The sequence below is a fragment of the Poecilia latipinna genome, unplaced genomic scaffold (assembly GCF_001443285.1).
Source record: "Poecilia latipinna isolate Pla-1442-1.1 unplaced genomic scaffold, P_latipinna-1.0 Scaffold13, whole genome shotgun sequence".
In the NCBI taxonomy this organism is placed as follows: Eukaryota; Metazoa; Chordata; class Actinopteri; order Cyprinodontiformes; family Poeciliidae; genus Poecilia; species Poecilia latipinna.
In genome coordinates, this window is record NW_015112629.1 from 440,452 (window position 1) to 456,113 (window position 15,662).

Genomic DNA, 15,662 nt, shown 5'->3' on the forward strand with positions numbered 1-15,662 from the left:
AACGCCTATTTTCTTAGGAGAGTCAAGTCACCTAAGAAAATATTGTGTTTTCTTTCAGTATTTTTCCTGAAAGAAAACACAATATCAGATTGCCTCATATGAGAGCTTCAAATTGCAAACCGCTAATTAAGATCAAAATTAGCATGCTGTGCCACTTTGCACTGAAACGAGTCTCAGGGAGAAATGTATGCAATCTGTACGCTCGAATATGAAATCTCAAGCGTCTGCGGACCGTCTGTGCAGAATCTCCGCCATCCACAAAATATAACCATCCTACGTTATTATGTGGGAGCAGTTTCTTGTTTCGGTCTCATGCCCCTTAAAAATGCTTAAAAATAAAGCAGAACAAGGTTGAGTGAAAGGATAAAATAAGTGCAACAGATGGAAGAGGAAACGGTGGATAAAAGTGTAAACGGTACCTTACCAGGTTAGTTGTATTTTGGATATTTAAAACAAAACAAACAAACAAACAAAAAAAAAAAATCAATGATAATTGATATCAGCTTATATAAAATGCTAATATTGTAATATGTTTTTCAGTCATATTGCCAAGCCTTAATCCTTACACTTACGTGTCATTTCTGATCCCTAAGTTGTTCCTTGTGCAACCACATAAACTAATATTTGACTGAATAACTTGTATAATTCTAGATGTTAAAAAACTAAATCATTGGTTTACTGTAAGATAAACTCTCACACACTGCCAGCCAAAGAGAAAAGTAGTTTGGATTTGAAATATATATATATTATTTTGAATGTTTTGCTAATTTCCACAAAATCAGTTTGTCTACTGTACATCCACATTAACAATACTTTTCGTATAGCGCAATTTATCATAAGATCGAAAGTAAGTGCATATTGAATATTAGAGCTGCACAATTACACACACAATGTGCCCATATAATTATCTTCATGTTTCCATCCATTACTGCAAATCGTCGAAGTCCTAAACCAAGAAAGCAACTCCAGAGCATCACAGGTTTTGCCTTGGAACTGTGCCGCTGATGGCATTTTTACCCAGTTTATGTTTTATTATTACATTAAGAAGACTGTCTTTAATTAAAGCAAGTGAGGCCTACAGAGTTTGAGATGTCATTATTATAAACAAACAGTACCCTGATACAAAAGTGGTTTCAGTAGGAAAATCCATAACAGCAAATCTTTGCACTTCTTATTCACATGAACTGATGCATCTATAAATGTGACCAAAAACAAATTGTGGACATGCATAATTTCTCCTTATTTAAAGCCAAAATGTAGTCAAGTTGAAGACTAGAACACCAAAGTGTAACTCCTGTCTCAGAGGTAAGCAATGACCACTTGGCAGTGTAGAATGAAACTTCCTGTTGACGTACAGGGCACCTATTCATCAGATTTTTGTTGAAAGTAAGAGCATCATGACATTTGCCTGTCTGACTCCGACTCTGGTCAAAACATCTGCAGAGTCTGACAGACCCTCCTGTGTGGTGCCCACCTGTGAAATTCCACTAAAGCCACAAAAAATGCGGACTGGAACCAGAGAGACACAAGTGGATTTATGGTCACGTTGGTTTTTATTGGGCTATTAAATGAATTTACTGAAACATTTTATTAGCATCAACTAACATCAGTGTGAAATCTACTTTAGCTTCACCTTCTCTGCTTAAAAGCTACATTCACAACATTTTTGGAAAAGCTTTATAGGCCACGGAGGATATCTAAACCATGTGCTGTACATTTTAAATCAACTACAAAGAGAACTCGTTGTGGAAAAAAAAAAAAAGAGAGACAAATAATCAATAATAATTCCTTCCAGATTCATATTTGGCGGCAGCACAAAGCCCTTCAACACTTTACAAGGAGGCAGAAACTATTAATGCTCTGTGCTAGAGCTTGTGGACAGGTTTGGCACTCAGTTGCTCGGCCCAAGTCCAGCCTGGTTTGGCAAGTTACTAGAAGTGCTGGATTGAATTCATATCTGCCACAACTTGCACCAGTATAAAGAAAGCATTAGCACAGGGTTCCCCATGTCCAACCTTTGAGAGCTACTATTCTGCACCCTTTGGATGCATCACTGCTCCAAAACACCTTAATAAGATGGTTGAATTCCCTTGTCAGTATGTCAGTAAGCTCTGTAAAGATCTGGTAATGAGCCATTTGATTCAGGTGTGTTGGAGAAAGGAAAGTTTCAGAGTAGTAGCTAACAAGGACTGAAGTTATGAACCTCACATTGGCATAACAGTCAAATTTTATCAAAAAAAATGTCCATTTAATTTCAATAATATGCCATCGTGGCAATTGTTCGCTAACTGACTTAACTTTGGCGAAGCTCTAGCCAATAAGTGAAAGACTGCTCTTTGGTAACAAGAGTCCTTTCTCCATTGTCACTTGCCACTTTAGCTAGTCTGTTTCTGTTCTAGCCAAGTTGGATGCGTCTCCATTGCAGGATGCTAATATGGGAAGGAACGTGAGCATATTGCTCTGATCATCTAATTTGTAGTGACACTCAGCAATAGAGAACCTCGAGGTTGTGGTTTTGATGAGTTGCAATTTGGAAATATGCATCCCAAAGGCGCCTTCAGCGACTGCATGCAGCGACATCAAGAGTTGAAGCACTGCTGAAGATGTTTCTTTTTCATTCATTTTTTTTTTCAATAGATTCAAAAGACAAAAGTATTGTTTTGGCTTAGAGTAACAAACGTAAAATGTGGCTAATTGTCTGTTATTTAAAGCAAGCAAAGCCTAAAAACAGAAATACTTTGTTCAAGAGCCTGAAAAGCAAAATATTTAAAAAGAATGGGATAGATTAATAGAGCAAAAGGCTGTACTTATTTTACATTGATTTAAATTTTTTATGAAGGAGAAGATAAATTAGTACACTGTGGATGCTGAGCTTTTTTTTTTGTTTGTTTTGTTTTTTTACTTAAATTACAACAGTTGAACAGCAGAATGTGTTTTCAGTGTTTTTCCATGAGCTGTTTATCCGTAGCAAGGTTTCCTAATCAGATGCTGGATCAGTGGATGGAAACTGCCTCCTAAAATAAGCAGTGGCAAAGATATCTGCTATTTCATCTGCAAGTACATTCAGGGTTGGTTTCACTTGAGTTGTTTTCTTCCTTGTAGAAAAAAAACCTGATAAACCAGAAATTGAGTCGGAAAGAGCAAGTGCTAATTCTAAAATACTTTCACATCCTTTGGCTTATTAGCTGATCGATGGTATAAGGGTAGAAGATGAAGAGAAGGAATAGAAGCTGAATGCTGCTTCTCCATCTTCGGTTCTGGTTGTGGGGATGCGGAGCAGGCTACGAGGGAGACCTGTGAGGACACTGATACAGTAATCAATGCAACTAATGACAAATGCATGCATGACTTTCCCTAGCTCTTGCTGAGACATCCTAAGCATTTGTTCATTGTTTGGATGGGTTCAGAGTCACCTGGTGACGTGGTAATGTAGAGCTGTGCATCATCTGCGTCTGCTATAACCTGAGCAAGTAGGATCATATAGATAGCGAATCAGAGGATTTAGCCTTGACCCCCGCATGTGACTCCTGTCCGCTTTCATGAGAAATTACCTGTCAAAACAAAGAAATTCTTGTTCATAAAGAAAAGCTGAACCTTTCAGTTGGTTACTGAAACCTCCCCTGTCGTTTCGGTAATATGTCATGGTCAAAAGTGTCAGATTCTGCGCTGAGGTCCAACAAAACCAGCAATGCGGTTCTTCCACAGTCTGTATTTATGTGGATGTCATTAAACACTTTGACGAGGCCAGTCTAAGTATTGTGGTGAGCACGGAAACCAGACTGAAAGACATCAAAGCGGTCGGTTATCGTTAGAAAGCTATTTAACTGTTCAAACATTGCTTTTCAATAATTTTGGTGACGAATGGAAGATTAGAAATAATAGTGGAAAGAGCGTGCATGCAGCAAACATTCTCATGTTTAACAATCCGAGTTTTATATTTACAGCTGAAGATGAATATTTATTTAAAATTAGACTTAGTGAAAGAGATATTCTATACTGGTATGTCTGCAACCTATGCAGCATGTTGTGTAATATCCATGTAATCAGTGCTATGCGGCATCAAGAGGTAAAGACATCTCAATCTGTTTACGCTTTTCAAGCAAACTTGTCATTTTATGATATACATGTTTGGTTTTGAATTGAAATATCCAAAGAGAGTTAAATGTAATTTGAAAAAGAAATGAGCAAGAAAAATGTATGGATAGTTACACATATGTTTCTGCTTGATGACGGGAAATAAGGATCAGAAAAATATTGCCATAGTGCTAAAGAAAATTCACAACGAAGATTAAGTCAAAATGGAAACTTTTTAAGCATGTCATCAAATACATAAAATCCCATAATTTACAGGGGGTGTACTTTATTTTCACCCTAGCTGTTTACCAAGTTGTAGTTTCTTTTCTAATCAGTTTATAGCGAATCAAATTTGTCTGTTGCCAGTTGAAATTCAGTGAATGCTGCCGCAAGCATGCATTGAAAAGGATTTGATTTGATTTCATTTACTATGCATTTTATAGATGCATAGTAAATGATTCAATCCCATTGACTGGGCTTCCTTACACATTTTTTTTACAGTCAGCATTGCAAATATAATTTGCAATGCTGACTATCCAGTTTATATTATAGCATAAACTGGATAGAACTGGAATGCAGCTGAATTTCGATCTCTTTAGAAACTAACTAAGCAGACATGCCAACAGTGCAGACTTCAAAGAAATATGTAAAGGGAAAACACAATAATTAAGTCATTGGTTGTCATGCTAAAATCACATAAAAACATCAAAACCTTTAAACTTTAAAAGTAAAAACAGTCAGAATCTGTAACTCTGGATTGAATATAAAATTTTGTTAAGAAGTGATGCAAATGAAAAAGCGACATTTTGAATATTTTTGAAAAATTGCATTTTTATAGAATTGTCCGTTGACGTTCTTATTATTAGTAGTAGTAGTAGTAGTATTATTATATTTTTATGCAAGTCTTGATTCAAGATTGGATTGTGCTTAGAAACATTGTATCAGGAGAAGTATATAACAATAGACTTTTTTTTTCTCTTGCTTAAACATTTCAAAGCCTGTTTGTGACACAACAATTGTATATCATCAATATTTTAGTTTGGTTTTTATTTTTGCAATTCAAGGTCTTACAGAGCCTAATTGCTCGGTGGGTCACTCAAACCATGAAACATTTGTATGAGCACAATGTTGCTTCTATGAGCTTGAACACAGTTTCATGACCTGGTGTTAAGTCGGAGAAACAAGCCATTCAATCCTCTTTTGAGCTGCAGGAGCTTGCATTACACAACCAGGAAAAGCCTGAGGCACTCTCTACTCCAAGGGAGACATTTGCTATGTGTACTTTTGGAGATCTAAAACCTTTTTCTTGGCGCACAATTGGCACCATCAGGTGGTATCAGATTCTACCTTCAATCAAACATCTTGGAAAAACAAAAGGACGCAAACTACGTCCTGCATAGCAATGGAAAATCTAATTTGCGACATCAATATATCATCGTAAGATTGACAGTGGGAAAGAAGAGGGTACTGTGGTTAAATAAACCCAACAGTTTGAACAGAAACTGAAGCTAAATATTTAAAGAAATGGAAGACTAATAAACTTACAAATGTTTCACACAAGAGATTGCAGAGGTTGGTTCATCGGTCAAACTTAAAGCTTAAATTATTAGAATTTACATTGACTATCTTCTTGGTTGCGCTAAAAAAAGTTGATTCTAAATAATACCCTAACCCCATCATGCCACAGTCCTATTGTTACTGATGTCCATTGTCAGCGGGGAACAGAATATCTGCATAATGGGTGTGCGGCTGCTGTTGCAATTAGGAAACTGCGTACCAAAATCTCGGAGGAATGTGTCTAACTTCTATGAATCTATGCCAGAAAGAGTTAAAGTTCTGAAGACAAAAGTGGATGGATGGAGAGACGGCAATCAAATTTTGAAAAAGCAAGCACTGAGTTTAAAAGCAGCAAGTACATATTTAGCTGACAAAAGAGAAATTCATTCCACCGTGGAATGATTTTATTTCTGCTTGTATGAAGCCTTTTGGAAAAGTACGAAGTAAAACCAGGAGGAACTCTGTGTTTTTCTCTCCGGTGTCACATATCCAGACAGATGGACAGATAATGTCGAAGGAAATGCCAGACATAGAATACGCAACTGTTTGGTCAACAGTGGAGAGGAAATACAGCACTTTGGTGTGACATGAGAACAGAGAAAGGGAGTTGTAAGAACATGTTGGAAATTCAATGATAGAGCTCATTAAAATACGCATAACCACAGAAAGCCCTCATTCATACGCAAGCATGACCTCTCGGAGAGACGCACATATGCACGGAAACATTCATACACACATGCAAACAATATAAAACAGCAATTGCATGAGCCAGTACACACTGGACAAATATGCTCCATGCTGTAATTACACATGGAAAGTTTATTCCTGCTGATCAAAAGCCGTGTGATGCAAAATGAATTATCTCATGACCAAAGTTAAGACAAAAGAGAAGTAAATATAGACCTAAGATGATAAATAATTTCCTACCGCACCACTGAAAATGACGACACAGCCGTGCCAGGAGTCATCGCCATAACCTCGGTGTGTATGGTACAATTTTTATTTTTAAATCACTGCGTTAATCCACTAAACATCTGTTTTCTGGGGTATTGAAAAATACACATTTTCTATTAATATCTCACATGGTGACATTTTCTTGGCATTACCTATTTAAATGTCCACATGACTCATAATTTGTCCCAATAAGGAATGTGTATCTTTTATACCAAAGCAATTACTTGGCAGTCTATTTAGCTTTCGTCTGAAGAATACTGTAATAAGAACAATAAATTCAAGCACAGGTCACAATGTATGGCTACCTTAGTCAAATCTTTGGTCGCACGGCCATTAAAGTATCCTGCATATTTCAACACTGCAGGCATTTTGCTCTGACTCTTGCCTGAATGACGGGTCTGGATGGCAACAGTTCTCTCCGGAGTCAGTCTTGTTTATTACAGTGTAATACTGTTCTTTCCTGTACAAACTCAATTACCCATTCAGTCATGTACACAAACAAAAGTAATGTTCAAAGTTGGAATGCATTTTTGAGGAATGGTTCACCGTTTTCTGGAGAAGAGGATGGAAAAACAAAAATTGACATATTCTGAATCACATTGTGTAAATATGTAGCCGTAGCAAACAGCCCGGCTGCACCAATATCCAGCAAACGTTTGAATAACAGCGTAGCACAATGTTTATTTTTGAAAGGCTGTTATGATTGATAGCGTATTAAAAATTTAAATATTTGAAATTAGGGTTTGCAGCTAACTTATGAAATAATATTTTTTGCAGCAGCCGTCCTTTAAAAGTAATCTTCCACATAACTAGTTGCATGTGAAAGTCATTATTTTCATCTTTTAAGGAAGCCACTAGTTAGCTCAATGGCCCATGTAAACATCTCTCTCTCTCTCTCTCTCTCCTCACCCTACCTTCTGTTCTCTCTCATCACACCTGCAACTCGTTTCTAATCAGCCATCTGTTCTTTGTTCAGTAATCAACCTCCCCAGTATATATACAACTTATTTTCAGTTTCTCACTCCTGGTTCCTCCTCCTGTCTAGTCATGTTTCGTCCCTGTTGTTTCTTGTTTACTGTTAATGTTCTGCTTGGTCTTCCTGCCTTTTCCATGTTTTCTTCTTTTTTTTTTTGTAAGTTTTTTGTTTTTTCATTCTTTATAAAAAATTTAACATCTGCTCAATGTCTCAGCCTGCTGCATTTAGGTGCCATACCAGCACACACCATGCAAAGCACATGCAAAAAAAATAATTGAATCGTAAAACGTTCAGCATTTTTCATCACTCGTTTCACAAAATAAAACGTATATAAATTTGTCATACCTGGAGTGAAATATTTCAAATGTTTATTTCATGTAATTTTGATGACATGTTTTCATTATCTACAAGTGGCATATATCAAAATCCCAAGAAAAAAAGGCTTTAAATATTTCACTCTCTGCATCTGTGAAGGCGGTGCTCACTGGTTCAACACACCTGTATCTAATTATTTTTCATTAGCAGACCTCTGCACACAACTTTGACATGCTGAGGAGGTAACTGGACCATTTGAGTCAACTAGAGCAGAGACGCATCTAGACCTTGAGGACAGTTGGACGCCTATAATCTATGTGAAACTTTTCTCTTTCTGAAATGAGCAATAAAAAAAATACTGAACTTTTTCCATAATATTCTAATTTCTTGCAATGCCCCTGCAGCTGTTTCATCAAAAACAGATACTTTGCATTCTTTCAGAGCGGCATGCTGTAAATGTGGCTTTGTTTGAGTTTCATCAGACCTTGCATTGTTTGACCAAGCAGATTAAAAGCCCTGTCGTCTGTCAGTTTAAGTCAAAAAAGGAGTGCAGGGGTTTCAAGGATGTCAGAGGCAACGTCATCATACCTTTAATGGGGGGGGGAGAGAAAAGCCTTCCTCCTTTAATGCCTCATCTACTGATCTCAGTCGGTATCTCAGCTCTCCTTGTTCTCCCAGTAATGAATGAACTAAATGGGCTTCAAACATTCCTTCTCTGCTCTCGCAAACTTACACTGAGACTTGCATTCATCACGTTTCCATGCACCATTACACCCAGTGATGGGAGGAAAGAAACAACACTTTCATTAGCAGGTCTGCGCCACTGAGGTGTGGAATGTCCCGTGGGTTTCCAACAACAGTGACAGAGAAAGCGGGCCTTCATGCAGCCATTGTTGTCCTGGAAAAGCTCACTTAGTGTAATGGGCAAGGCTGAGCCCACTCTTCAAAAGACAGAGGGCACCGTCCAATAATAAGAGCAGTCATGCTTGGCCAGATTAGAGAACTGACTAAAGAAAGTAAAAATCTTTGTGCTTTGGTAATAATGAGCTAAATGGGCTTAATTTGTATTGACAAGCAAACGCTTAAATTAGCAAATCACTTGGAAGGCAAAACCGCTCACTTTTAAACCAATGAAATGATTTAGTTTGAAGACATGATTAAAAATTCACCTCTAAATCAAAATATTTTGGGCCATTTTTACTTTAAGTTAGGACAGAGATGATCCAAAACAATGAAATGTGATGAGTTAAGTCAGTTTTTATGGAAGAAAAAAATAAATTAGGCTTCTAAACGCAATCCTGCGTGTCCCTTTGATAGAACGTAATATGCAAAACTGACTCAAAACCATAAACATTAATAGTGATAAAACCTGAACGCTATTAAGTTGCCAACTGATGGAGGAAGAGAATTGTTTTGCACCACGTACGCCTACCGGAAGAATCTTGAAATTAACAGAAATCATAGGGTTTCAGTGAATGCAAGTCATTTATAAAGCTCAGTTTTTTTGAAATTGAACATTTTGAATCATGCCCATCGAACCATATGTGCACCTCTATATATAGATGAATTCAAAGTGTCACAGTGCCATCCAGAAGTCTTACACTGGTGTCACATAATGAGCCATTTTCTTGACAAAGAAGACGTTTCATATTTGAATATATCGAAGGAACGTCCCAACAGTTGTCATCCAGGAAAAAAGGATGCAGTGAGTGGTTTTGAAGCTAAGATCGTTTACATAGGAAACATTGGTGAGCTTCGTGGAGATCAAGAAGGGAAAACGACAGATTTTGCCAAGCCCTCAAAAAAAATAGCTTCTAAGGTTCAATATTATAAAACAACAAACTATTGAATAAGGAGGAAGAGGACCAACTCAAGACTCTGACAGTTAGTTCTGCAACAGGGGTCGATAACTGGAGCAGGGAATTAGCAGCTGGACAACGAAGGCTACTATGAGTGTTGTTTGTGAGGAAAAGGTTTCTCATGCCAGAAAATATTGCTTTATCCGTGGTTTTTATTTTTATGCTGTCGCAAAAGGTGTGTTGATGTATGGAGACTGCATGATTGAACAAACAAATGACCCCTGACTCCAAAGAATCCTTGTGTATGCTTACCCAACAATAATTAACTTGGAGAATCTGTTTTTTATTCTATCATATTTGATGTACGCATACTGTCTGGGTATTTTTCCTTCTCTTCCACCCAGGTCTGGACAGAATTAGCTGCAAATGACTTTTTACTACTGGGAGACTAACTGTAGAAAGAATTACGGAGTGCAAGTGTGGTGACAGACGGTCTGTTCAGAATAACATTTTGACTACTGTAGTGCAGCTTTACCTAAACAAGGAAAGGGCTTTGTGTAGAAAAGTGACACTCTGACAAACACTGTATAGTTTGAGAAAATGAAATAGGCTTCTTTTTTTTTTAGTGGTGTAATTGTTTCGAGTAATTGGAGTGCTGACACATAGGCATGTCAGAGTAACAGCGATGGTCAGAACAAGGGCAGAAATTACAACATCTAATCTGAAAGCTGAGTTTTTGTCACAGACGTCCTTTAATCACGATGATGAAATGCAGGCACACTGGAGTCACAACTGAGAAATTTCAAATCCCTGATGAGGTGCCGATTTCTCATTTCTCCTCACTTTCTGCTCTTCAACAGATACATTGCCATAGAAATTGTCGCCTTAGTAGCTCACATTGATTTCACCATTTAGTCTTTAGTGTCTGCAGTTTTATATAATAGTGCAAAACTAGATGTTATAAACCAAGGTTGTTCAAAGTGTGGGGCGTTACCCCCAAACCCCCTAAGGGGCGCCAGAGCACTTCAGGAGGAGCGCGACATGAGGGGGAAAAAAATTAAGTACCAAAAGTAACTGCGAACATTTAGCCAACTTCGCCACGCCAATGCCAAAAAACAAAACGGATAGATTTTAACTACCTAAAGCTTCGGTAAGTAAGGAGACAGAGTCCGGGCCAAGGAAAATAAAAATGAAGGAAGTATAACCATGATTATTTATGGTTAAGTTGTTCAGTTGTTTATTTGCTTTCTGAAGGGAAGGCTACCTCTCCCACACTTTGAAAACCCCTGTCCCAAACGCAATGTGAGTACAAAAGCTGTGTTCTCAGCTGCCTTCCTGTCATGCTTTTTAAAATAAGCCTGAAGACGACTGCAAAAATTATGGTACATGCCCTTTACTCTCCATATCTTAAGCTCACATTGAGTGGGTGCTGTACATGACAATATAAAAATGAAACATAACTACAGGGCCAGCTTGTCTAGAACTTTGTCAGAACTTTATTTCAGAACCCAAAAGGAAGATGGGAAGGAATTACCACAACTTTCCAGTGCGGAACTCTAACTCAGCTAATGAAGTGATTATCTAACCAACTATGCAGATTTTTGTTGATGTTTCACAAAAACAAAAAAATAAAAAACAATTTATGGTTCAATAGTGACCCCATTTTTTTTTATTGCACATCATAACCCAGCTATGTAACCAGTCATGATATAATTCTAGATATATCCTTAACGCACCCATGTGTTTTTAAGAGTGTCAAATATTTTCATTTTTCATTTTTAGCCAGTAAAAACATATCAGAGGCTATAAAAATGTAGAAATGGGGTTCCCTCTCTTTCTTTGCAGCCTGATAAAACGTTGTTTTTCAGTCAAGAATGACGATGGGGCAATACCTTTTCGCCAAGCATGTCTGTCACTCATCACTCTCCGCATAGACGTTTTACAGTTGAGTTAAACCAAAAGGCTTTTAATGGAACTGGCCCTTTCAACTACAATATGAAAGTGGGAGATGGAGGTTCACTGGCATATAGAGACAGCAGGGTGAAGGTGTCTGCTGAGCTGCTGGTAATAAGATGGAAACTGAGTGTGAATATTGTGAAGTTTCAAGCTGTGCCGTGTTTTTATGCAGCGTTGGGACAGGGGTTTGTTATGTGGTAGTGAGTTTCATCGTTGAGCCCGGGAGCTTTGTATGCCTTATTGAAGCAAAGCAATGATGATGCAAGGTATGTTTTTTTTGTTTTGTTTTTTCTGTTGGCAATCTCTATTAACCCGAGTTATACTTCTAATAGCCAGTCTCATGTGTCAACGCAACGAAACACACAAACCCTTTGAAGAAAATTGGTATAAAAAATGAATAAATGACATTTAAAAATTTTTTTGTACATTACTAATCTAAGAAAGCTTGTTAGATAAAGGTCAGAGAGGATGCTTCTAACGTTTCATCTAAGACTACTTGGAAGAAATCATAACCATTCAAAAAGCTGTGCAAAATTAGAACAAGATCTCTATTTCTGATTTCACCTCTGAAGGATGACACTGCAGATACTTCCTAATTATTGAGTTATCTGTTGAGGCTCCAGTAAGAGTTACTTTAAGATGATGCTACTTGAAGCTTTTAGGTGTTGTGCTAAATGGCCAGCAGTAACTCCTCACTAATATGGAACATGCTTTCATAGTGATGGCTACCGCTGAAATATGTTTATGAACCCCGAGAAGGTCACAAGGGCACCGAGTGACGGACAGACACGCAGTCAAGGGTACTTAAGTGTAGCCATCTGAGGAACAAGGCTGCTTTTCTGTGGTTCTGACTGGAGTTGTTAGGATCAATTTTTTCTTAATACTAAAGAACATTTTGAGAAAGTTGTTGAATGTTTGCACAGCTGATTATTAACAGCACACCTTCTACCACTTTAACAATCTGGAAAAACAGTTGGATCTGTTGGATCCGTCTATCTATACTGTCATCTGATCTGCATCAGTTTTCAAACTTAACAATTGTTTGTTTTTTCAATATGATCAAGAGATTGATTTAATGGTTACATTTGAACAGGCACAATATCGTTACAATTAAGTGAAATGAGAAAGACCTGTAATTACAAATGTGTTACTATGAATAAGAATATAACACACTGTATGCTTATTAATTATGACGAAAAAAATACATAAACTGAATTAAGGTTAAACTAATGAAGCTGATGTGTTCAGTGCTTTATACTTAATTGTCACTAGAGTTTCAGCATGCTTGACAACACATTCGGACATCACCTGGTGAACAGAATCAGTCGATTATTTGTTTTGGAGGCTTTTTGGATAAGGAGCTCAAGAGAAAGGAAAAAATATATATTTTGTTCACATCAGTGAATGACTCATTTATCATTGCTAGCAGGTGGCTACAACAAAAACGCTCACAAGAGAAAGTTGTTGCTGAGGGAGGAAATCTTAAACTTATCTGCTTTCTGTATCAGTGAGATGTTGAAATATGAACTTAGATGGAACGTGTGGATGAAAGACGCAAATTTAAAGAAGNAATTATATTTTTTACAACATGTGTCAGATTCATTTGGGTTGAGAGATCAACTCTCAGCAGATAACAGGAAGGTAATGGCAAAGCTATGCAGTTTATTGTTTTGAGCTTTCAACTCAGCTGTGGTTTTTTTCTCCCCTGTCAGTTTCACCTTTTTTTCTCATCTACTCAAGAAACGAATTCAAGAGATCTCACTTAATCCAGGTGGTTTTATTAGCAAAACACATTCAGCTCAGTTACACTTAAGTTTTTTTTTGTTTTGTTTTGTTTTAACTCTTAAAGGTCTGAGTACATTATATAAAGAATAAATGTAAGCTTATCTTAAAGAGATCTATCCTTTGTAAGATGAACAACACAGTCCTAAATATTCACTCTGCTAAAGACATGCATGTTCAGGAAAAGTAGCTTTAAAGTCAACGCTCAGAAAGTATCAAACTCACCTGCGAGAAATTGAGACCGTTGAGCGGATGGCATTGTTCCTCCACCTTCTCCACTGCTCCTGTTCTCTTCCTCATCCTCTCCGCCTCCTGGGCCAAGTACAGGTCCAGGACCGGCACCCCTCGCGTCTTGATGTCCGCCTCAGTTAATGAGTTCACCATCAGCATCACCCACACGGGACGCTTCCTCTCCCAATTCCCAGCTATGGCATTAAAGAGGTAGTCAGCGTAGAGTCCCTTCCCTCTTTGATCAGGGGTCATCCAAGAGGGCATCATCAGTTTCACGTACTCGAGGTGTCTTTTAAGTCTCTTGTAGATGTCTCTTGGTAGGACATCCTGTAGGTTTTCCCCGTGGGGGAGCAGTTGACAGCTGGTCAGGGCCGAGATGGTGTACGGGTCAGTCAGGTCCAGCTCAAAGTAAACAATGTTGCTCTCCTGGAAGGCTTGCTTGGAATTTTCAGGGATGAAGTCCCAAACACGGGTGTAGGGAACATGGATTGTACCGTAAAAATAGGAAGGGGGATCCCGTTTGATAGTCCACAGAAAGGAGTTTAGGTCTGCTTGCTGAGGGAAAAATGACAAAAAAAATCAAAAATAAAACAATGCTTTGTTGATGTTTTCAATTTGAACGCAATGCGACACACCATTTATTTCACGCCTTTTCACAGGAATAAACTCAAAATATTCAGTGTAGAAATAAATCCCCAGATATATGTAAACTGGATTCAATAGTTCCTGGTCATTAAACTTGATGCCATTTCGCGTTGGCCAATTAATTTACGAGGTGCTCAAAGGCAAGTTAGGAACACATAAATTCTATAAGAGAGGCGAGGTTTGAATTTGCAATTACTTTACAACCAACACCGAACTTGTCTGACACCTAGAACCTCTTTGTCTGCCTGTTAGACTGCTAACAGACTGATAATGACTTTTTAACAGGCCACTTAGAAGCCGGGTGCCAAAGAAACAATACACATGTGGGTAATTGTCTGACTAAAGGGCTGTTGCCCAGAATGTTATGCCTTCCTGTTGCCACTGAATAAAACCCCCTGAAAGGTCAACGAAAATGTGCAAAAACAGACGTACTGTTAAAGTGACTAATGGGTACTCAGCAGAGAGCAGATAAAATAATTAGAAATAGAGAGAAGACGTCTTAACTTGAAACCTATTTCCTCTAGGATAATAATTAAAGCATGATGTATTTAAGTATCTTAACTGACACACTAACCATAAAATCTACAGTCCCTTTGCACTGGCTGTTTGTCTTTGAAAGTTGGCTGCCACACACGTAAAATGTGATGACTATATTTGTAACTCTGACAGGATGTAGCTTAATAAATTCACTATGTAACTTTCATAAATGTTCCTTTTACTTTGTGAACATATAAAATAGAAGGGGGAAAAAAAGCAGTTTTTGACTTTTACTGAAAGCTACCACTACAACAATTGGCAAATTGCCATATTTTCCCACTTGTAACTAGAACTTACTCAACTCAGTTGCGGTGTTATTCCTCAGAGATAAATCTAACATGTCATAAGCACAATCTCAAATAAATCAACTCTTACCAATTTCGCAACCACACAGCATCATGCTGCCAACACCATGTTTCACTATGGAGATAGCGTGCTTAGGATGATGTGCAGTGCAACTTTTTAACCACAGTGTTTAGCTGTGTTACTATAGAGAGTAATGGAGGCTAAATATATGCATACATATGTCACACTATTTTTTATTTTTGTTTTACTATAATCTTTGCACTAGATGAGCCACTTTGTCTTGGACAATCACATCAAATCCCCATAAAATCGCATTGATTGATGTGACGTGAAATGTGCAAAAGTTTTACAAGCCACTGAATTTGCACTTTAGCAGTCTTTATTATAATTATTCTCAGGCCACTCAAATTTTCTTGCACGTCTAATGTGACGAGTAAAGAAAATATTAAAAGTTCATACAATGAAAACAACATTGGGAATAAAAAAAATGAATAATTATAGTCAAGGAGAGGTTCAGGTGGCGCTTTCAG

General features: G+C 37.7%; 1 protein-coding gene across 2 annotated transcripts in view; it reads right to left on the minus strand.

Annotated features, from left to right (window-relative positions):
* trabd2a (TraB domain containing 2A) overlaps positions 1-15,662 on the minus strand; it is a 60,797-nt gene that overhangs the window by 44,384 nt on the left and 751 nt on the right. For both annotated transcript variants that reach the window (XM_015031088.1, XM_015031078.1), the window contains exon 2: positions 13,639-14,199. In XM_015031088.1, the coding sequence (XP_014886574.1) occupies positions 13,639-14,199 (561 nt within the window). The remainder of the gene's footprint in view (positions 1-13,638; positions 14,200-15,662) is intronic.